Below are 21,520 nucleotides of genomic sequence, written 5' to 3'. Positions count from 1 at the left end.
GGGCAGCTTGGCAGCTATTACCAGGAAAACCTTTGTATAGGTCCAGTTTCTAGGATAGTTATGCCTTTCCCTGGCGTGAGACAACTTCCTTACAGTCACTTGTGTCATGATTAGCTTGGGATTACTGTAAAATATTTTACATGGGGTTAATATTAAAGCCCACCAAGCTTTGTTTCTGCCTGGAATGGACTGGCCCCAAGAGCCATCAACTTGTTCACTCCTATGTGCCCACTTGCTGAAAACTAATGGGGGGGGGGAGGCTGCTTTCCAAGGAACTCTATGAAAATGCAGAAGGCTAATCGGTGATGGATATGTTTTATTGAACCTTTGTAACACTAGCTGGCAGCTTTGTCATCTGCATATCTGATAATCATCCTCTCAACTTCTTTATCAGTGACGTTAACAAAAATGTTGAATAACATCTCGGGACAAAGCCGTTGTGTTGCACCCAACCTCAGAATAATAGAATAGCAGAGTTGGAAGGGACCTTGGAGGTCTTCTAGTCCAACACCTTGCTCAATCAGGAAACCCTATAACATTTTAGAGAAATGGTTGTCCAATTTCTTCTTAAACTTCCAGTGTTGTACACGTACAACTTCTGAGGGGCAAGTCATTCCACTGATTAATTGTTCTGTCAGGAAATTTCTGCTTAGTTCTAAGTTGGTTCTCTCTTTGATTGGTTTACACTATTGCTTCTTGTTCTAAATAGGCTGACCCCCATCTTCTTTGTGGCAGCCCCACAGAAACTGCTATCACATCTCCCATAGTCCTTCTTTTCATTAAACTAGTCATCACCTATTCTTACAACCATTCTTTATATTTTTTAGCATTTAGTCTCCTAATCATCTTTGTTGTTCTTCTCTGTACTCTTTCTAGAGACTCAATACTTCAGGTACTGAAGGTTATTTCCAAAGTAATGTAGCATCATTTCTGATTATTCTCTGGCTATGATCATAAGCGGAGATCTGGACCCTTACTATTCTTCCGGCCTTCCGCAAAGCGATTAAAACCTGGTTGTTCTGGCAGGCCTGGGGCTGTTGATTTATCCAGCCCCATTCTAAGCTTTATGAATGTTGTGAAATTTTAATGTCTGTTCTTTGTAATTTTTATATGTTCCCCCTTCCTGCCTTTATCTGTAAGCCGCCCTGAGTCTCTCGAGAGTGGGCGGCATACAAATCCTAATAAACTGTAAACTATAAGCAAATTAGGAATCCATCTATGAGTTATTATCTAACCCTTATTTACAATATTATTAATAGGATTATTGTGAGAAACATCTATTCTGTGAGTATCTGCCACCAGGGCAATGGATCTTTCCAAGATAAGGGGATAGTCATTAAATGGTCTCTACATCTTCTTACATATTTGATATAAAATGAAGAAAATGAAAATAAAGAACATACCCATTTGTTCTGCAGAATCTGTAAATTCTGTTGCTATGTGAACATTCTTTCTTTCCTCTCACTATTAAAAGACATATCATAATTGCTGTATTGCAATTTCAGTTCTGTTATTCATTATTAAAAATAAGACACCACACTTTTTTTTATAACTGGTGGTAAAACTTTATTATTCAAGTTTAGATGTAACAGACATCTTTTGCTGCCTGAAGAATTGTTTGCATAAGAAATACACCAGGAACACGGTTGTGAATAGAAATGAACATGCAATATGAAGACTGGGGTGGGAGGAGGATAGGGAAGAGGGAAAGAGGGAGGGAGGGAAGCAGAAACAGAAAACACAAACAAAAGCAAAAAACTGTTCTATTGTATAGGATAGAGCAGTGTTGAGCATTTTAGATTCAGCCCTATATTTAAAAAATATTCTTGAAAATATTTGAAACTTCCATTGTTGAATATTGCTATTCAACATTAAAGTCAGCAATATTCTGAGATGGGCTTACTCCAGCAAATCAGAATATACTTAGAAAAGGAGAGAAGCATTCACCCTATGAATCTAGTGGGGGAAGAGGATTTTAGGTACCAGAGTAGAATAAGGAGAGTAGGATGGAGTATTTATGGAGTGTTTACGCCATGGGCACCATCTATTGAAGTTCTGCTATTTCATCTTAGTTCAGTTTCCATTCAATTTAATGAGGCTCGTACAGTCAAATGGTTGTAGTTTTGTGTATCATTTCAATCAGTGCTATGGAGAAGTTTGTAAATTGGGTTTACTGTTTGAAGTACCGTATCTTTGTAATCTCTGGCATTTTTGGAAAGATGAGGCCACCAGGCTGTAACAATGGGTAGCGGTAGCAGAGAACATTGTTTTCTTGACAATTTTGCATTTAAGCATAGATAGGTTTAGTTTGCGTCATGGGCTCATTGATTTTGATTTTTAGGTAATAAATCTCATCCAGATAGGTTTTCCCCTTCTCTATGGTATTCATTACTCTAGTTATCTCCTGAAAAGTGGTTATTAAATTATCTTGAATATAATCATTTTAGCTGTTAGAAGAAAATTATGGACACCATATTTCCTATGGTGTTTTTAGAACCCTGCATATCAAAGTGATCTAGGGAAAGAAAATATCCTTTGTAAGCCAAGGAAGACTTTCCCAACCTTGAATGAGGTTTCTGAGAGCTTTAGTTCTAACTCATCTAGAGGCCTACCTGACAGAACCTGTTCGTGAGTCTATATCCTATAAATCAGAATGGAAACTGCATTGAAAAAGATTGACTCTTCACTTCATGGGAAAATTGAAATAATAAATCCTTTTCAAACTGTCCCAATGATAGGAAATGAGCAAATATCCAAAATCTTTGATGGGAAATGAGCAAATATCCAAAATCTTTGGCATATCAATAATTAAAACTGGATATAACCAGGTGTATTAAATCCAGATAAAACAACCTGTTTGGGGGGGGAGGAGAGGGGGTTTATGGGAATGAGATTTGTTTAGTTGGCACTACACTCTTTCTCTGTTTTCTGTCTCTTTATGTGTGTTTGTGTCTGTCTGTATGAATAAGAATCATACTGGGCTCAGTTGTTCTCTCCAATACCTATAAAGTCCTTGGAATCTCTTTCACTGCATACTTAGAGCTCATCAAACATCTTATTAGTCTAAATATTTATTTTAATTTTTGGCTGACAAAGTGACAGCTGTTATCACTCAACTGTTTAGACAAGAAAATGGGTCGTTGCGAAGGGAAAAAAAGAATTTCCATGAATTGGGTAGCTATTGGGAAAAATATTTCCACTTTTAAGCTTTTATTTCGCATTTCTATTCAAATGTTAAACATGCAATATTTGATCAACTGAACCAGCTAGTTGGAATCATAATTATCAAGATCAAATATGCAAAATGTAGTGCTGAACCTTTTTTTGTCCTTTATATATTTCAAACTACTCTATAGTCTATAATTTGTCAATGTGGATGGTCACTTCTGGTCTCTCAACTATAGACCATGCTTAATGGGAATAGAAAACTAAGCAGAAACTGGGCAAAAGGTCATTAACATAACTATTATCCATGGAGCTTGGTTTCATAAAAGATACAGGAGTGACAGTCCAGCTTATTTTTTTTTTGATTGCTTATAGATCTTCTAAAGCAGTGTTTCTCAACTTTGGTGACTTTAAGTCCTGTGGACTTCAACTCCCAGAATCCCCCAGCTGGCTGGTGAATTCTGGGAGTTGAAGTCCACAAGACTTAAAGTCGCCACGGTTGAGAAACACTGTTCTAAAGCAAAATAAAAGAGCATTAAATGGTTCTCCCTACCATCAATGAATAGGATGCTTCTGTCATTGCCATCCTTTATTGAACTACTTTTTCCACAATGAGATCCTATTTGGGCATAATTAAGAGAACAAAATGAAACTTCGCTATGATACCAATTATAGAATCATAGAACTGGAAAGAACCACGGAGGACTTCTATTCCAACTCCCTGCCCAAGGTAGGAGCAGAGGTGGTATGCTTCCAGTTCGCACCGGTTTAGGCCAACTGGTAGTGGCAGTAGCACGAGACTCTGCCCACCCACCCACTCAGACATCCCCAAGGACCTTCTGCGCATGCTCCCACTATCGAACCGGTAGTGAAGAAAATATAATACCATTACTCAGTAGAAGACCTTATACTATCTCAGACAAACTGTTGTCCAATTTGGTCTTGAAAACCTCCAGTTTTGGAGCGCTCACAACTCTGGGAAGCAAGCTGTTCCATTGACAGATCTTTTTCCCTGTCAGGAAATTTCTCCTTAGTTCCAGGTTGGATTTCTCTTGGACAAGCTTCCACCCATTGCTTTTTGGCCTTACTTTGCTCTGGAAGATTCAAGGACTTCCTAGAACAGTTTTAATGTAACACAGAGGATGAAATGAGAATAAAAGGAAGGAAAAAAATCTACTTGCATAAAGCATGGAAATAGGTTAGCTAAAATAAGGAAATACATCTGTAGCGTTGTTTTTTCCAGTACTGTAAAACAAAACTTTTCTAAAATATGCAACGTAACTCTACATAATATATTGGAGGGAACATGGGTAAAAAAGAAAGTGTTGTTGTACAGGAATAATGTGTAGAATATCTAAGCCCCCATTCCTCCCCGCCAAAAAAAAAATCTATCAGTTTAGACAAGTTGGATCAGGCTATTTAATATTTTAATTTTTTTTTAAAAAATGTAGAAAGGTTATGCATTACAACAGACATATTGTTCCATCTACAATAACAAATCTATTTTTGTGCAAAAGCATCTGGATCTTTTTAGATGGTAGCAGCATTTCCAACTGCCCTATTCTTCATCCAGCATTAGTGGCCCACTGTTAAGGTAAGCAATATAAAAGATCTTAGATTCTATTCAGCTCCCCAAACTTTCAACTTTAAAACAGCTTCTCCTTGAGGAGCAATTCCATGGGGGGGGGGGGGCAAATTAAATCCATAGCTGGAAGAGATCATTTTAGGACAGTGAAAATATAAGTATAAATAAAATAAGAGATAGCCCAAGTATGCTACTTAATTAGGTTAAGTATTTTTACTTTTAAATTTAGCTGAAATGGAATTTCAATTCTGTCAGTGCCTTTGCAATATTTCACTAGGAAAAATGCAATGTGGGATGCATTTTTTTTTGAAGTTAGAATACTAATACGCATGTATTCTTTGTATGTTCATGAAGATACATTTGGGGACATTTTAAATGACAATTGAACATCCAATGAAAAATCTGAAGGAAACATACTGCAGTGGGTCACCATCAGCGAGTTATCACCCTTCTTAATGAAATGTCCTGGGTGAACTGCAGTTATGTTCTGTCTATTTTCCTTGAATGGAATGCATATCTTATAGCCTTAAAAATAAGCCTTACAATGCTTATTTCATTTCCTATTATGCATTCAAATATATATATTTATCTTTAAGTAATTCAAATATATATATTTATCTTTACATAATTTCCTGTTTTTGAAAAGTAAAATTGTGATTTAGAGTAATTTGGGGCATTTTAATTTTTGGCTCACCACCTTATATAATTTCTATTGTTAATGAAACAAGAGCCAATTGTAAAAAAGAAAAAGATAAAAAAGGAGAGTATTTCAAATCCTTCCACTGCCATAAGTATTGGAGAAGAAAAATGATGTATACTTCAGGGTTCTAAAGTAGATGATTTTCAGAAAGAATGTGGAATGCCACACTTTCTTGACTGTGAATATAAGCAACAGTAATCTTCCTTGAAACACAACCCCACTATCTTTCTTGTGGCCTTTTAGTGGTCCAATAATGCCAGGTAGACCCTAAAATTGTATAACAAACTTAGCGTCTGAAAGATTGTTGTACGTAATTGACAGGACATATTGGCTTAGTTCAGAGCAATATGCAGTTATAGTTGAAGAAAGAGTACAAGAGAAGATCTTGTGGCCTTAGTATCAAATGATAGACTCATTTTAATTAAGCTGAGGAATTACTTTCATCAAAGGTTCTCTATGTAGGCCCTAAAAAACTGCCAAGGTCAGCCAGATCTTTGGAGACAAGCTATAGGACTGTCACTCAGGCAGATTGAGGTCTCCTGCTGTTTGCTTTCAATATAAATTTTAGAGGCATATTCACTGGTAATCTCTATCATCATGGGGTTTGCAATTCATGGCAGGTCAAATTGTCACCTACGTTTTGCAAACTATGGATAATACCAGTTGATAGTAGTATGTTGTGAATGCCATATTTTTGTTTTCTGGTTGAATTTCAGAAGGAACCAGATGTATCTGAGTAATTTACCCTTTATTATGGTCACACACGGCACGGTCCTATGCAAGAATTTATGTCACTGTGTTCAGTGAAGCTTGTATTCCTTAGTACGTACATTTAAAACTATACCCTTAGCTGTTGCAGTTAGGAAGCTTAATGGGAAGTTAAATTGAGATAAGAGTTAAACAAGGCCCCATTTACTGTCTACAAATTGAGCCCCTAGCAAATACGTGCTAGTTCAATTGGTCTTAAGATTCTAGTTTTGTAACTCTATACTGGACTGACTTCTCTCCATTTTATCCTGCCAAATAAATTTAAATGCTCATTTTCCAAATCAGGAAATGATGGGTCTAAATGATTTTAAAGGGTAGTTTTAACTGGAAATAATAGCATGTAAGAGTGCTCAAGAAGAAGGACCTTCCACATAAGTTCCTATCTTGGAGATCGAGCCTCAAAATCCCTAGAACATGTTTAAAAAATGGGAAAAAAATAAAGAGAGGGGAGGGAAAGAAGAATGGAATATCAGACATTTTAATCTTCATTCGCAGTGACATTTAGGAACCAATTATACTCCACAACCGTAAGAGACTAAGACCGTGCAATGCAAAATAAAAAATAAAGCCCCAGCGCAACAAAACAAGAAAACATGAAGCGACGGTGTAATATGGTAAAAATGGAGTGCAATGCTAGTACAGAATGCAATTAAAAACTTGTGTGCCAAGGAGTCAGATGGCACCTCTTGACATAATCTCTGAAATGTTTCAGCTGAAACATAGACAAAGCAATAAAAAGAGGATATATGTTTATCATTTTAAGCATAACAATGTGAGTTAAGAGCTTAAGAATACAAAAAGTACTTGGAATGAATAGTGCTACTCTTTTTCTTCCTCCTAAGTAGGCATAAAAATATTTTCATTTCCTTCTTCGTCTTCGCTGTCTTCTTCTTCTTCTTCTTCTCTCCCCCCCCCCAAATATCATTATTATCAACAAAGTCCATTCATTTCATGTTACCGTTTACAATTTTAATGCACACACACACGCGCACAAATCAAAGATACCTACTGCAATAGAAAGTTGCTTCATTACCTTGTTTGCTACATTTGCAAATGTAAACAGAGCGAGGCTGAGCCAGCGCTGAATCTTATGCATGATGGAATATCTTTGTTGCATACGTACACTGTAGAAAATAATTATTCAATATGTCAGGCACCATTATTTGAAATGTAATACATTAATATTTACTAGAAAAATAAGTTTTTTTTCCTATTTGTTCTCCCAACTTCTTAAATGAAATAAGTTAATCTGACAGTACATCCAGTAGCTTGTAATATCTCTTGTAATATCCCTTTAAGAAAATAAGAATAACAACAACAACAGAAACAACAAGAGGACTGCCTGGGCCAAGATAATGAAATTGAATTGAAGTCCAAGCTTTGCTAGATTCTTGCAACATTTGTGAAGGTTTGTCTAACAGCACCTTGAACCAATGACTGAATATTTAGTTATTTAGCCCTATTTCCCTGAGCAGTTATGCTGAGGAGCTTTCCCTTCATGGAATAATTTTACAAAAGGTTTATTATTATTAATTATTATTATTATTATTATTATCGTAATTATTATCTTGCTCTCAAAAATATTAAAAAATAAGATTGGCCATGAAGGCAAACACTACCCAAAGCCGGAGTTAAGTCTGGTGAAGCGATTGACCACTGCATATAAACAATCTAAGGACTTCTGGGGAAAGTCAGTCCCACACTCTACCTGAAGCAAAATTGAGAGAACAGTTAGTCAAACATTAATACTATGAATGTCAAGTCCGTAAAGTAGCTTTCGTATAAGAGAGAGATCAGAAAACAGAGTACTTTTCCTACATTTTGGCCAAAGCATCTTACATCCACAAACTCCTGAGACGTAGCTTGCAATCCTCAATTCTACTTGTGAGCTGAATTTCAGTGATTCTCTCTTATAAAGGGCTTTCTCGCCACCTTTAAAACTTAAGAAGCAGCCTGGAAAGAAGGTCCTCTTGGCATAAAAGATCATGTTCTGAGACTCCCATTAATTTAACTTCCATCTTTCCTGAGAATTTTGTTATTTACTTGATTTCAGAGTGAAAGGGAAGGAACAGCTGAAAACGAATGCTCCTGGTCTTCAACCTATTGCATAAGCAGTGCTCCTGCTGAGCTAGACCTCAAAAAGATGGAAGGGCTCTGTCATTGGGGATCCAACAACAGCTACCCAACTGGCTTAGCACAAGAGACAACTGGAAAACGAAACAGAATAAAACCATACCAAAAAAAAAAAAAAAAAAAAACGAAAAGAAAGAAAGGCCTACTACCTTCCAGATTGTAGAAATGCTGTTGCAGGAGGATGTTCTAATAAGGCCAAAAGCGAACCCAAATGGAGAAAAAAAAATACTACTAGATTTCTGGGCATCAGTTTATTTAACAAGTCCATTTCACTATACAATGTGCATATGTGTACTGTACACCTGCTTCAGCATTATACATCTTTGCATTCTAGCCAGCTATGTTTCTCGTACAAGAACAAAAGCATTATTTGCCTGGTTAAGTTTTGCAAAGAGACCTTCCCTGATATAGTGTCTTTTGTATAGATTTTTTTCTTTCTTAGTTATAATTTTTTTTTTTTTGCAGGATGGGTCCCGAGTGATTGATTCCTTTATCCCTCCCCCATTCCAGCTGCCATCCTTTTTTTTTTTTTTAATAATTGTCTTTCTTAAGAACTTTTAGTTTGCTCGTATGAAGCAAAAAGGAGGGAAGAAGAAAAGATTGTATATTGGATAAGGCATGCTTGCTATATGAAGTGCTTAAGACATTACAAGCTATTGAATTCCCATCAAGGAAACCTATTTCTGTTTAATTGTGCTAAGTGCTAAGGTTTTTATTTTATTTTATTTATTTTATTTTACTCTTTCGGCTTGCCATTCGTTTCCGCTTGTGCATTGTTCTTATGTAGGCCCCTCTGGATGTGAGTGGTGAAGTCATACTTGTCCGTGCAAAAATATTGGCATATGCTGCATTGAAAAGGTCCACTGTCACCATGGCAACTCATATGCAAGGCATACATCACTTCATCCAGAAAGACAATGCCACAGTGCACACACTTGGTTGAAAGATCATCTTGAGTACTTCGGTCAACTTTCTCGGTTTTAACTACATTCAAGGAACCTTCATTTTTTACATTTGATGCTGTCTTAGCTTTCTCCTTAGAGGCACCGTTTGCAGTTGCCCCAGGTCTGGAATGTTTTATCGCCAAATCTAGAGGAATGTCATTGTCAGATCCAACAGCTGAAAAATGAGGAGGCAGATTAAAGGTGGGATAAGGCACATAGTTTTGGCAAGGATTTGGTAGGCCAGGCACATGACTCAAGTAGTGTGGATTCCCAGGAACGGACAGCTTATATTTACTCCAGAATCTCAGCCAATCGGCTTCACTTTGAAACTCATTGTGTACAAACGGAAGCCCGAAAAGTGGGTACTGGTACTTCTCAATAGGGCTCCCAGGTGGTGAATAGTTTAGGTGTTTAGCAGGTCTCATGTATTTCTCTATCGGACTGCCTCTCTCTGAGCTTCCTTTTCCTTCTGATATAGAGGAACTATTGCCTGGGTCTCCAGAACTTTCCTGAGGACTTTTTATCTGAATGTGCAAAGGTTGCATCCTTTTATGAATATCCAGAGATTGGCCGACCAGTATTGACTGAGGAGCTGAATGGCTTTTAGTCAATGAACCCTGGGCTTCATATTTACTTAGGCTGGGAAGCTGGATTTCTCTCTGATGACCTTCTGTTAAATGATCCTCTGACCTCCTATCTAATGGGCTGCCGTTGACTTGTTCCTCGCTGTTCCCTCTCTGCTGTTTGTTTAGCTGCTCAGCCTGAAGTGCCTCTGGGTTAAGGCGTTTTCTTGTCCGTCTCCTAATGATCTGCTCACCGTTGTTCTGCTTAATGATGTTTAAAGGCCTGGGAGTCTGCATATAAAACACAATAACATCATCAATAAAAGAGCAATGCTAAGCAAAGCTTTGCAAAACAGTTCATGCAAATCCCTTGATATACTTAAAGAGTTCAATTCAGGGGAACTGTTTTAAGGAAGGCTTTATTTGGAAGGAAGATGCAAGGGCAGTGAAGCACAGGAAGCTGATTCCCCAATTTTGAATAATTAAAACACGTCACGTGTTGCGTTTTGAATCCCTTGAGTTGGCATCGAAGTGAATGTCATGATCTTCGTACAACAACCTTGAAAGTGATAAGGCACCATCAGTGTTGTCCTTAGAATGTAAAACTCACGTTCAGTTCCATGTCAGATTACATCAAGCCTGTATCACAGAAGTCCATTGTAAACCATTGTTTCACACTCTGGATGCTTTATGAAACTTTCAAGGTTGTCATGGAAGGAAACGTATATGAAAGAGGAAGGAGAAAGGAGGAAACATATGGATATCTAGGTAAAGGTAAAAGTTTCCTTCGCACATATGTGCTAGTAGTTCCTGACTCTAGGGGATGATGCTCATCCCCATTTCAAAGCTGAAGAGCCAGCATTGTCCAAAGATGTCTCTGTGGTCATGTGGCTGGCATGACTAAATGCCTGTTACCTTCTCACCAAAGGTGATTCCTATTTTTCTACTTGCATTTTTACATGCTTTCGAACTGCTAGGTTGGCAGACATTGGAACAAGTAATGGGAGCTTACATGGCACTAGGGATTCAAACCGCCAAATTGCTGATCTTTTTGATTGACAAGCTCAAAATCTTAGCCTTGAGCCACCGCGTCCCTTATGGACATCTAACTCATTGTCAAATTGTATAGTTTCTTTAATTAGGTATGATTTATGTTTCTTTGTCTTTTATATCTCCTATCATATTTTTATAACCATTTTCACTTATTTATAACCATTTTCAGGCCATGATCGAAAAGCAATATACAAAGGGATTAACAGTGTGATCAATGAACTCTGTAACAGCTTGAATTAATCAAATATGCTAATATGCAAATAAAACCCACTTTACAGAGCTGTTCTTTTATCTCCTGATCTGCCCCTTTTATTCACCTTTGCCTTCATTAAGTTAATTTCTAAGATAATTAACTTGTGTTCTATCTCTGTTTGCCTGAGCTGTATTCAATTACAATTGCCAATCAAAAAAAATATCATTATGATTTATATGCAAGATAAGAAATGGTCATCTGTGCAGAGCCCAACATGGAATATATAATTGTGACATTATCAGATTCATTGGCATATACATACACATACACATACACACACACAAACACACACACAAACACACACACACACACATTCTTTCTTAACTATGATTCTCAAAGTTCCCTTTATCAGGATTTATTGATAAATGAAACAGATTTTCAAGAAGCCTAGTGACTGAACTGTCTTCAAATTAGAATTAATAAATCCCTTTGTACATTACAGCAGCAAATTTCTGATTCTTTCTGTGACAGATGTCAGTAAGACTTCACAGCTGGTTATTTACATAACGTTCTCTTGCATCTCTTATCAGTCTAGGAAACAATTGGTACAGATATGAAGGAGACCTTTCTGCCCATCTGTGGAATTACATTTGCATAATACACTATGCACTGGGACATTTGAGAGAAAAAGGAAGGTGTTTTGTGTAAATGTACAGACAATGACACTTAAAGATGCACAGTCATAATACTCATCCTGTTCTCATGTTTTTGTTTATCATAGTCTCTGCATGACACACACAGGGGGAGTAACAAATTTCCACATTAGAAAAAAAAATGTCATGATTATTATAACAACTCCAAGGATTTACAGAAAACTATCAACGAACACTCAAGACCCAGTCCTCCAAAAGATTGTCTGGAGCTTAGTAAACAAAGCTATTATTTTGTTGCTATTATAATAAAAAGAATAGCAGAATAACAGAAGGAGGTCTTCTAGTCCAACTGCTGCTCAAGTAGGAAACCCTATACGGTTTTACTGGAAGTTCTACTCCTAATGGGAAGAGGCAAGGATAGAAGGTGAACTGGAACATTCTGGTTCTCTGCAATGAGACTTCTGCAAATTGGGACGAAGGACCAGATCATCCATGGTTGCACAAGGCTCAACCTTCTAACAGGTAAAGTCAATAGGGAAGCCAGATTCACCTAATAACTGTGTTATTAACAACTGCAGTGTTTCACTTAACAACCGTGGCAAGAAAGGTTGTAAAATGGGGCAAAACTCACTTAACCATTGTCTTGTTTAGCAACAGAAATTTTGGCCTCAATTGTGGTCATAAGCCAAAGACTACCTGTATTGCTTCTGTGAACACTCAAAAGTGACCGAAAGAATGAAGCTCAAATACATGTGCAACAGAAACTTTCGCCTGATAAAACTATCTTAGTTAGATGTTGATCTGGGCTCTCTGTTTAAGTAATATACTGAGGCCATGATGAAGAAAATATGTCAAGGCCAATAGTCTCTAAACAGATGAGTTGGGCACTGAGACCTCCATTCACAGCGCTTGGAAGGGGTCTCTTCCACTTTCTCCTGGGGTATGGATAATCATTCTGCAACACATTAATGAGAAGGGTTGTTGATTATCATCAATTGCCAGAAGTTAAAATCTTCCAGAAGTGGAATTACAAGAATAAGAAAATATGCACTCAATGAAATGTCTCCCAAAAGAGCAAAATAAATGGGAAGGGAAATGGCAGGGTGGATAACACCACTTCATATCAAAATTGTGAAAAATCTCTGAAGAAAAATAACCCTGAAAATTCAGGCATGTCTCTTCTTTCCTCTTTCCCAATCCCTGGTTGGTTCTGTCTGTCTGTCTGTCTGTCTGTCTGTCTGTCTGTCTGTCTGTCTGTCTGTCTGTCTATCTATCATCTATCTAACCTTGGGAACAATGAATGAATGACTGAATCTTGGACAGATTTAATGTAGTTATTTTGGTTTAAAGTACTCAACCTACAGAAAGAAAATCTGAAAAATCCTACCCTTGTCTCTCCAGTGACCTCATGACATTCCCACCTTGCCCCTGGGATTTTCAGTAACCTCAGGAACTCTCTCCTCAGCAGAAACATGTTGGGCTAAGAATGGTTTGACCAACATCAATTGTTACAGAAGTCAACACCCAGGGGCAGCACACTGACAGCCCAGAGACATAGTAAACACATGCTCCTTAGGAAAAGTATTGTTTCTTTGATTCTCTCTAGGCAAGATGAGGTGGCAAAGTGGTAACATTCATATTAACATTCAAGTCTGAAATCCATGAATGTGAATAAAGGATGCTTCCAAGGTTTGCAAAGTTTGTTTCCGTTTCTATAGCAGGGATTTGCTGTTCTCATTTTTCCCTGGCACCCCAGTCAGGACTCCATAATCAGGTCCAAAACCTGCCTACGCACATCACAGAAGAGATTTGGCAGGGAATCAGAAAGGCTCAGAAAGGATGGGATGACCCATTGCATTAGGCAAAATAGAAAAATAGATGGTAGCAGTTGAACCGATTATTGTGTTGTTGTTTTTTTGAAAGTAAGCTCTACCCCTATTTGCCGTTGTTGTTCAGTTGCTAAGTCGTGTTGAAACCCCATGAACCACCCCCCACCTTGTCCTCAACTATCTCCCAGAGTCCTTGTCCCTATTTAAAGGTAAAGGTAAAGGTTCCCCTTGCTAGTCGTTTCTAGGGGGCGGTGCTCATCTCTGTTTTAAAGCCAAGAAGCCAGTGCTGTCTGAAGACATCTCCGTGGTCATGTGACTGGTGTGACTAAACGCCAAAGGTGCACGGAACACTGTCACCTTTCCACCAAAGGTGGCTCCTATTTTTTCTACTTGCATTTTCACATGCTTTCGAAGTGCTAGGTTGGCAGAAGCTGGGACAAGTAACAGGAGCTCACTCCATTATGTGGCGCTAGGGATTCAAACTGCTGAACTGCCGACCTTTCTGATCAACAAGCTCAGCATCTTAGCCACTGAGCCACCGCATCCCTATTTACTAGGTTATAAATTCATTGACTGGATCAGTGGTGGGTTATGGATCCCGTTGCAACCAATACGCTTATGCCTGTGATGCTCCAGCTGCTCAGCGGAGTGTTGCGCAGGCGTCGTACGCTCCGTGCACGTGTGCGAAAGCCCCGATCCGCTCAAATACAGGTGAGGGCAGGCGGGCAGGTGGGCCCTCTGGAGCACTGTACCGGAATGGTATTTGGTGCTCACAGCAGGCACCGGAATGTCCGCACCGGGGCATACCGGTCATATCCCACCACTGGACTGGTTATACATTCTTGATACTTTTTAAATGAAGAAACCTCTAGTGTTTACATTTAATTAGATTGACATTTTTTTTCCTATTGCTAACTCTGTAGCAAACTTAATGTTTAGCAACACTTTTGCCCTTTGCTCAAACTCATTAAACATTAGTGTGCCTCAGGTAGAAACTTAGTAGCTTCTTTCAAGACTAGTATTTAAAATCGTTTTACCTTAGCTCTGTAGTCATAAAAATAAATGTAGCTCCAACTTACTATAAATTAACATTAATAATTGATTTCTTTTTAAACCAGCTTTTAAAAATCCCTCGATGCCATCCATAGCAAACGGCAAGGATGCCAAAATAATGACACATGAGTGATGATGTCATCACACAAATAAATGACTCCGGAGCCATGACATTTGTCATAAGTATGTAAATCACAGTGTTTGGGTGATAATGTTGTCATATGTTTCTCTTGCCTCCTCCAACAGGGGCCCATGCCAAAGAAAATTATTCTAGGAGTTATTAGTAATTCTATATTTTTTACCACAGCAAAAAAAAAAAGAAAAGAAAAAAGAAAAACCTTGTGGAAAACTTAAAAGCATTTGAAAAAGTAACCTTCAATTGACAAGTAAAACTTTGTTGCACTAAGTTAACCATCTTTACATGTTGCAGGTCCCATCTATTAGGGAAATACATATAGCGGGACCAAGAAAAGGGGATTTTTAAATGGAAGCCCCCTCCCTCTGGAATATTATTCCCTGGAGATAAGATTGATCCCCACCTTATTACTTTTCCAGAAGACCCTGAAGTTATGGTTCTATCTGCAGGCCACTTGAAGACTTGTGGACTTCAGCTCCCAGAATAACTGGCTGGGGAATTCTGGGAGGTGAAGTCCACAAGTCTTCAAGTAACCAAGTTTGGAGACTTCTGTCCTAAGCTGATTCAGAGACAATCAAGGTTGGTTGTTGCCAATATAGGGGAAGTGGGATGGTATGGCTTTTATGATTCTGATTTTTTTAAAGCTGTCTGGAGTCACTGTGTGTGAGTTGAGCAGCCATATAAATTTGTTTAATGAATGAAACTTTCTGGCCCAGTACAAACAAAGAAACAAACAAAAAATTATTTATGATAAATCAAAACATAAACGAGCTTTGTGCTCTTATCTTTGTTTTATTTGGCTCTTTTTTTCTCTTTACATGTTACAGTCCAACCCATTTGAGGTTAATTAGATATAATTTTCCATTTTAGCTAATGTATGACATAGTATCACAACTGAAATAAGCCAAGACCTTTTAAAAATAAATGAATGGAACCTTCATGAAGTGTGAAAACTAGTAAAAAACTGAATGTTGATCCATAGATTACTTTAAGTCCAGTTTTTCCCCCTCAGTTGCTAAGGTTGAGAAACACTAGTTTAAGCCAGCTAATAGCTGAAGATTCCTATGAATTCAACCATATCCTTTACCCAAGAATCAGATCAATTTAAATCAGAAAAAGAAAACTTCCTGAAGCTTTTCCTGCCTTTCTGATTTTAAGCCAGAGCTCAGATCCATTAACATAATGATGATAATGATGGCATAATGATGCCATCAGCGGCAACCAAACTCAAGACTGGCTGAAATAAGTGGAAGCTCAGCAGAGACTGTCTAAATTTGCAGAGCGGTTTCATGAAAATAAACTTAGCGCTAAGAGGGAAGGAACTCTTGCAAAGTCTTGGTACTATGTAGATGTTTAATCAGAAAGGAGGCACTGATATACACCGAAAAATATACCCCCTTTTAGAATATCACACTTTATATAATTCATGTTCATCTTGAAGGTAGCTAATTTATATAGTTAAACCCCCAGGCTAATACACTGGTTTAGAAAAGCATGGGAAAAACCTGGTTAGTATAATGTTATATCTTCTTCTCTTGGAGATCACTTGGGAGATTTGATTGATTAATTAATTACCTTCAAGTTAGTGTCACTCTTAGCAACCATATAGATAAATTCTATCCATAATGATCTGGGATTATCTTTATAACTTGGGTGATCTTTCTGGGAGTATCCAGGGGTTATATACTTTTGGCATACACTCTCGGGGTCCTTCACTCAACCAGGGAAGCCACAAACACTCCCCCCCACAGGATAAGGAGCTCAGCAAGACTTGGGGGTATTCTGGGAATAGAGGGAGAAAATAATTAGCCCTCAATTCATGCATATTTGTGTTTCCTTATAGGATTCCTTTCAATTTAGAGACATAAGGAGTTGTCTTGAATTAGAGTTAGAATATTCATCCTTTTAAGCTTAGTACTTTCTATGTGACTGGTTGGCTGCTTCTAGGTTTCCAAATCAACCTGGAGATTCTAGGAACTGAATGTTCTGAATGGAGATTCTCAGTCATCCAGGTAATGGTTGTCCCAAAGGTGCTTTTTCAAGAGGCAACTGGACTTTCTGGTTTTTCTTTGAAGACGTTTCGCTTCTTATCCAAGAGAATTGAAAAAACATCTTGGATAAGAAGTGAAACATCTTCAAAGAATAACCAGAAAGTCCAGTTTTCTCTTGAAAAAGGACCTTTGGGACTAGGAACTGAACTTGTCATAAGCTTCAAGCAGAAAGAAATCTTGAAATGTTCTTTTTCGATATAATTCTGTGTACTTCTTGTGTGAAAGAAGGAAATAGCTCCATCTTTATTCTTTGTTTTGTCTCCAAGTAAATAAATGCCTCATTGGGCATCTCCAACACTGATTCCCCTCTCTATGGCATATCAGCATCTTCCATAATGAATCACATCTGATTCTGGAGTGACCACACTGAAGAAAATGTGCAGTTAGGAAATTAACCACAGCTGCCCAACTTCAGCTGAGTTGCTGAAAACCTTCCCAATATAAAACAAGCAAGTTCTTCCTACCGAATGAAGCTTCTGGTAGAGACCACACGCATTGCAGACATATCCTCCATTTGCGTTCTTTCGCCAGAGTGAGGTCTTTGTGGTCAGGCAATTGGCACAAAAAACACCCGAGCCTCTACGTCTCTAAAATTGGGGACAGAAAAAAAGAAAGGAAAAAAAAAGATGTCAAAGGTTAGTCACGTGATCGGTAAATATGATAAATGTACACAACAGTTTTCTATTTAGCTCGATAGTGTAAAATTACACTATACTGCACATAATGCTGATTTTTCACGACAATTTACCCTGCACCAATGGATCAAGTGTGCCAAACACAAATAGTTTTGTTTTCCTCCGAAGTTTTAACTTGGTAAAATACTGAATTTGTGCCTTTTAATGAACAGATTTGATGCCTTGAATTTTAAGATATTTTTTTTAGAGTTGCTCTTACATATTTCTACCCCCTGGATTTTGAGTTATTCTAATGGTGTGATCATTAACAACACACTTAAACATAAATAGAAACTCTTTCCAATTAATTTCAGTTTGCATGTAGCCTTATTTCGGTTCTTAGAAAGTCTTTCTAGCTCTTTAACAAGATGCAAAATGTTAAATTAAAGGCTAATGTAATTATAAAAATCACATATGCTGCTTTTTATTTTCTAAAACCCACTGAAAGCATGGCTGAAATTCAGTACTATGAAGGTGTACATAAAACTCTACTTTGGTGATAAAACCACATGATTTTGTCTCATCAGCAGATGGTGTAAAAGCACACTTTTAGGAATGCAAAATGAACATAAATGAGGGTGTGATTGAATTCTACAGCCTTCTTAATCCTGCAACTGAGAAAGATCTGTTAGATTTCTTCTATCGTACAAAGATATCGTTCAATGTAGTGAAGAGAGTTTCACAGAAGAAGAACACGGCAAAAGAAAGCATTAGAGACTGATTTTATAGACATAACTGTTAATAATTATGACGTGGCTATTTCTCCCTCTTTTAAGGAAAGCAAAACTTTTCAAATTTCTTTTTTTAAATATCAACATTTATTAAGAGTTCTTCATTTTGCACAACTGTGGAAGGGCGAACCATTTTAGCAAAAGAGCTTAAACGGATTTTGTCCTAAATTAAAAAATTACTAACCTTGTAAATCAAAATTTCAAGGTTTCCTCAATTTTAAGCAATTCGTTTAATTTTACTCCATACTGTAGGGAAGGAATGCTGGTGCCAAGAAAGTACAATGGTTATAATTGTACTCTGATACATTTCAAATGGAAAGCTTTTTGCAGACATAATTTTGGCTTGGAGCATGGAACACTTTCTTGGCATAGAAAGGGCATTTGATTCATCGGGTGTTTCGCAATGTATCACTAAAAAGACCTGGTGATCAGCCAGTTCCCCATAGGGTAATTTTTCCATCCAGATGTAAGCGCTATCAGAGGCCCTCGTCAGCTAAACTAATTATGATCTTGCATTTGCTGATGGCTGCTTGCTTCTAATGTTTAGCTTCCCCATTAATCCACTATACGGCAAAAACATAGGAAATACTCAGAATTGGGGGGCTGGTAACTTACACGGCTATAAAATTTTAACACAAGTGCAATATCTTAGGAAGGTTGGGGAAACATTTTCAGTAAGAACTGAATCAGACCAACAATTGCCCTTTTAAACCACAAATATAGTTTCATTAGTGTAGCGAGTTGGGTTTCTTTACATAAAATCAAGAACGCCAAAGGAATAATCAGTTCTTCCGTCTCTGCCACTAAGCTCAATACCACTTAATCAAAACTATAATTATATCTCACTCCTTCACCTAAATCTCAAGTGCAACTGGACGTGATCTGTATAGAAGACTCTTAAGTAGCTTTGCATTTATGTTTAAAATGGTCAGTTTGTTTGTTTAAATACATAAAACGCACTCCCTGAACCACAATAATATAGTATACATGCTAACCTAATAGTCTTATGCCAGTCAGTGAGTTTGCCTAACAAGTATCTAAAGCCCTTTAAAAAAAACACACACCTCTGTAGGCTAGTTTATCCACAAGAAAGCTCAGCCGATTGCCAAAATACTTTCTTTGGAGATCAATAAACTTTTAGTTAAATGAGATTACAGCTATGCATGCAACGAGATCTAATGGAAACTCTTTTGCATGGCCATCTTTTGAATCTGCTTGCAAAACATATCGGTCTGTTCAAAATGTTCTTAGAAATGGTATATACAAGCAGAGGCACGCTGAACAGGGTGTATACCAAGTGTGAGTTTTTCCATGCTTGACAAGTTTGATGGGTGATGGTTATTTGGCAGATATTTTTTTTAAGAGACCAGATAATTGTTTTTAACAAACATGTACTCATCTGGAGTTGATAATTTACAGTTTTCTACTATATGATGTGCACACATACTTGTAACAAAGGGATAGGGCATTAATTATGTAATTGTGGCCACCCCCTTAATTTTTTGAAAACTCATCGCTGTCTTCTCAGACATTTCCATGATTATACTGAATTAATATCTCATTGCAGCATGTAGCTGAATTTTAGTCTTGATTATAAAGAAAGGAAGCATGAATATCTATTGTTTTGGATATATGTACTTATGCCTTTTTTTAAAAAAAAGATGTAAAATTTAAAGAAAGAATTAAATCCAGAGGAGGTGCATTTATTTTGTACAATAAGCATGGGACTAGGATCTAACTTAATTGGATCAATGAATGAATGAATATCAGATTTATGCTTTGGAAATATATACACTGGAAATGTTAAATTCAGCTTTTTGGTAGAACTGACATCTGCTATAACCTATATCCAAGTCATCATAATATATACTTTCTCTGTAACTGTAAGTAATCTTACTTGATTATTTGAAAGATTATGTAAAAATAGTCAGACATGGAAATTATTATGCATTTTTTTGTCTGCTAAAAGAATGGGAATAATCTCCAAAGCTGGAGTGGGGAGGGGGGAATCTGGCCATACATTTCTTCTTGCTACACAGAGGATGGATTGTTGTGGAACTCATTATATTAACCCAGTTATGAATACAGAAATGATGTAATATTAATAAAGGATAAGTGGATGCTATTTATTAATTTTTGAAATTACTTGTTGGAAAGCAAGATAAATCAGAAAGCACATTGTCCGTGTAGAAATGTTAACTATTTTTGAGATGGTTTGTTGTATGTCAAATGGCTATTTTGTATAATATACGCCACAAAAACTGATCAAGCTGAAGAATAATATTCTAATTTTGAATGATAACAAGTTACAAGTGCTCACTTGTGATGTGGTGACAAGTGCAAATACATTTAATCTATAACGTGGTTTTCCTAAATGGAGGTTGTTCAGATACGCGGAATATCAATTCCCAGAATTTCCAGGCTATGCCATCATATTTTGGGGTTGGGAATTCTAAAAATACACCAGGAGGGCACCTGGTTAAAGAAGGCTGTTATGCTTGCCTTGGTTATATCATACATTAAGTCATCTTAGGTCTATTGTTTGCATCAGCTGTCAGCATTCAATTAGCCAAAGCCAACGGCTTTGTAAATAGATACCAAAACCTCTTTAATGCAAAAAAGAAAAGAAACCCAAAACTCTATGTTTGCTGAAATTCTGGATTCCTATACGAGGATATGGGCAGTGAAATGGTTCAGTGCTTAAGATGCTGGGCTTGTCGGCTCAAAAGACAAGTTTGAGACCCAAGTGTCGCAAACAAGGTAATCTTGTGAAATGTATAATTAATCATAGTTTACATGTCTATGTACAATTTATTTGATGTTACTCTCTTTTGTTCAAGGTAACCCTAAGCTCATGTCCTAGATCAGATTAAACAACTATTTGAAAAATTGCTAGAGTGAAGTATGTTATAGAAGACAGTCCAATCCAATTCATGTTTAGAAATATTTAAACAAAAACCTGTATTAAAGAAGTGAAGAATTGGGACTTTGGCTTTCCAGACTGATCAGGTGCAAAAGTCATCCAATTGTACATTTTTACCACATTTATGATTTCCAGAGCTGAAGCTGTAGCTATAAATCAGCACAAGAAAGCATGGAACACATTATGGGCTAGCTATAGATTTTAGGATTGTTTGACATGAATGTGCCACATGGTGCTACTGCTGTTGTCTGGTTTTGTTCTTTCAGCTTAAACCATACATAAGAATATGCTGAGTTTGTTGCATCCTTTTCTACATAGTTTCTTCATGACAACAACAGGAAGAAGGTTTTGGAACTCAGCAGCAAA

At 37.2% G+C, this 21,520-nt stretch overlaps 1 protein-coding gene across 5 annotated transcripts in view; it reads right to left on the bottom strand.

Moving 5' to 3' along the window:
* Positions 1-1,540: 1,540 nt before the first annotated feature.
* TRPS1 (transcriptional repressor GATA binding 1) overlaps positions 1,541-21,520 on the bottom strand; it is a 271,881-nt gene continuing 251,901 nt past the window's right edge. For 4 of the 5 annotated variants that reach the window (XM_014054412.2, XM_014054436.2, XM_014054443.2 and 1 more), the window contains 2 exons: positions 17,291-17,413; positions 8,588-10,149 (listed from right to left, as the gene is read on the bottom strand). In XM_014054412.2, the coding sequence (XP_013909887.2) occupies positions 9,088-10,149; positions 17,291-17,413 (1,185 nt within the window). In that variant the 3' untranslated portion in view covers positions 8,588-9,087. Of the gene's footprint in view, positions 10,150-17,290; positions 17,414-21,520 lie in introns of all 5 variants that reach the window. The other variant, XM_014054418.2, reaches the window with a different exon arrangement.

This window comes from Thamnophis sirtalis, unplaced genomic scaffold, assembly GCF_051295495.1.
Source record: "Thamnophis sirtalis isolate CommonGarterSnake01/CBP01778 unplaced genomic scaffold, rThaSir2_p1.2 scaffold_2, whole genome shotgun sequence".
In the NCBI taxonomy this organism is placed as follows: domain Eukaryota; kingdom Metazoa; phylum Chordata; class Lepidosauria; order Squamata; family Natricidae; genus Thamnophis; species Thamnophis sirtalis.
Note: the sequence above shows the minus strand (reverse complement) of the source record. Positions and strands in the feature narration are given on the sequence as shown.